This window comes from Mandrillus leucophaeus, unplaced genomic scaffold (assembly GCF_000951045.1).
Source record: "Mandrillus leucophaeus isolate KB7577 unplaced genomic scaffold, Mleu.le_1.0 Scaffold1, whole genome shotgun sequence".
Classification (NCBI taxonomy): domain Eukaryota; kingdom Metazoa; phylum Chordata; class Mammalia; order Primates; family Cercopithecidae; genus Mandrillus; species Mandrillus leucophaeus.
In genome coordinates this window covers 6,954,532-6,957,076 of record NW_012098097.1, presented here as the reverse complement: position 1 = coordinate 6,957,076, position 2,545 = coordinate 6,954,532, and the positions used below count along the sequence as shown (strand labels likewise).

The window sequence follows — 2,545 nt, the reverse complement described above, 5'->3', positions numbered from 1 at the left end:
TCCTAGAATTCCAGGGCCTCAACGTGCCCCCTACAGGTCTTTCTCATGGGAAATACGATGAAACCACTGGTCCCAGAGGGCCAGGCACACGCCCAGATAGCCTAACCCGTCTCCTGCCAGCCATTCCGGGGAAGACGCTACCGGAGCGGTGCCAGGGTAGGCACCGGTCATCTTGAACCTTCGGAGCAACCACTTACATTTGGCATCCTTTCGTCGGGCTGTGAGCAGAAAGTCCTTGATTTCCTCAATTTTCCGAGGCTGCAACACAAAGGAAGCGGGTAAACAGACAGCAAAGAGACACGTCTTCCGGTGACGGTCCAGTCCACCAGCTCCTCCCGGCCTCCGGAGGCCCTGGGGAGGCTCTCTTGCCCTCGCCCCGGATCCCACGAACCCACACCGGGAAGGCGCCAGGCAGGGACCGTACTCACCATGGCGACAAGGCGCGCAGGGAGCTGGCGCGGACCGGGACCTGCAGGAAACAGTCCTTGGCGTTAACACGGCGCGGGGGCTGGCAGTCAACCCCGCTTTCCCGCCCTCCCCCGAAATATCGCCCCCATCGCACTCCCTTTCTCCTCCCCGACACCCTCCACGTGGACCTGGGGTCCCCAGATTTCACCTGGCAGTGGATTGCCCCAGATTACCCTTCTCACCCGCGTACCACTCGAGAGACACTCACAGCCAGCAGCGACCGAGTAAAAGGACGAAAAAGGACGAGACTTCCGTTTCCGGGCAGTTAAACCCTCCCAACGGAGGAAACTGGATACGGTGCCTGCCGAGGGTCAAGACTCATGTAGGCGTTGGCACTTCCAATTTCAGCAGCCCTGCCCCCTCGTGGTCGAGGTCAACAGTGCAGCTCCAAGAATGGAATGGACCATCCTGGTTGCCGCCCTGCCTCCGACTTCCTCCTCCCACTCCTCCCCATCCCTTCCTTCTATGACCCCCGCCTCTTCCCCATCCACCACTTCCTGTCTTCCCTCGCAACCTCCCAACCCTAGCCTGGCTTTGCTGGGTTTTAGTTCAGATTCAGTTCGAAGAGTTAGCGCTTATTCTCCACGGCTTTCACTGGACCTGTGCACGGGACATCTGCACAGAGAATTCTTCATTTAATGGCAGAGACCATCGTGTGCACCTTGTAGAACCTCTTGTTCTGGCGCCTCACGTTTTCTTCTTCCAGTCTCCTTTTTGGGACCTGAACCTGTCATGACCAGGGTCCTGGGATCTTCTTTCCATAAGAGGGAGCGTTCCTGCCTGCTGCTTCCAGTTCCTTTAGGAATTGGTGTACAATGAAAGCAAGTTAAGGCCGGGCGCGGTAGCTCACGCCTATAACCCCAGCATTGGGGGAGGCCGAGGCCGGTGGATCGCTTGAGACCAGGAGTTCGAGACCAGCCTGGGCAACCTAGTAAGGCCCCCCCCCCACACCCATCTCTAGCAAAAATAATAATAATAATACTTCCAACAGCTGTCGCAGGGCTGCCCCTGGCTAAGTGTCTCACCTCTAGGGCTGATGGTGCAGCAGTGGGAGTTCTCCTGCTGTTGTCGGCTCTCACCACCGCCCCAGAGGGGAGAGGTGGACTCAGGACTTGAACCCCTGCTGGGCAGATTCCCCAGTCCAGGCACCAGCCACTTCTTGGGGAGGCTTGGGCAGTTTGGGGAGGGCAGCCTTCCTTTCTCCCCCATAACATCCTTCAGGTTAGGCTCTTAGCAACGTGTGGTTATCGATTTTATTTTTATCCTCCACTTTTATTTTATTTCCAACCTCTCTACAAATGTCTACATTTTATTATATTTGTTTCCCCCAAATTTAATAACCACATGGCAGAATGTAATTGCTTCGTGCTTATTATTACAGAGCAGCCCTCCTGAAGAGAAAGAGCACTTTGCCGCGAGCTTTACTTAGAACTTATTTAACTTACGTTCCTTTCTTCCTCCCTCCTGCCCTTCCATTAACAAGCTCAGGCTGAGCACCTTCCTGGGGGTGCTGGAGATACAGGAACCAATAGACCTTGCTGCAGAGAGATCACAAAACACTGTAATAGCACTGAAGAGTCTTTTAAAGAAGCTGAACGATGTCTCTGCAACTGTAAATGTGTCAGGGTTCCAGCAGTGGGAAAAGTTAATTGGCAAAAGCCTAATTTTAGATGCCTAAAGGTTGGATCCCATCTGAGAATCATGAGTGCTTCAGCTCTGACCTGAGGACTTTCCTATACCTTAGAGCCTGGCTTTGCCAGCCCTTCCCATCTTAGGCGATGCCTTTCTGGTCTTTTCTACCCCACTGCTCCTCCACAAGCAACCACCCATTCAGCCAAGCCGAGAGGCCTCTTCATGTGCGGGGCACTTTCCGCCCTCCAGGTATTCGCTCTGCTGTCCACTCTGATGCCAAATGCCACTGGTCCTTCCGAGCTCAGCTCCCGCCTCCCCTTTTTCAGGCAGGATCCTTCACCCCTGACTTATGTCGCTTGCCACTCATACAGTGGTTCCTCGCAATCACTTCTCCGTAGGCTGCATGGAGGTGTTTCACTTTTCATACATGTGTACCACTCTTTTT

The 2,545-nt window shown here is 54.3% G+C and overlaps 1 protein-coding gene and 1 long non-coding RNA gene across 2 annotated transcripts in view; one reads left to right on the top strand and one right to left on the bottom strand.

Moving 5' to 3' along the window:
* The window catches only part of TTYH2 (tweety family member 2), an 86,656-nt gene extending 85,953 nt beyond the window's left edge, over positions 1-703 (bottom strand). The window contains exons 1-3 of the mRNA XM_011971923.1: positions 642-703; positions 429-469; positions 198-258 (exon numbers count right to left, since the gene is read on the bottom strand). Coding sequence (XP_011827313.1) covers positions 198-206 — 9 coding nt within the window. The 5' untranslated portion in view covers positions 207-258; positions 429-469; positions 642-703. The remainder of the gene's footprint in view (positions 1-197; positions 259-428; positions 470-641) is intronic.
* LOC105533513 overlaps positions 1-2,545 on the top strand; it is a 13,016-nt gene that overhangs the window by 9,216 nt on the left and 1,255 nt on the right. The window lies entirely within an intron of this gene.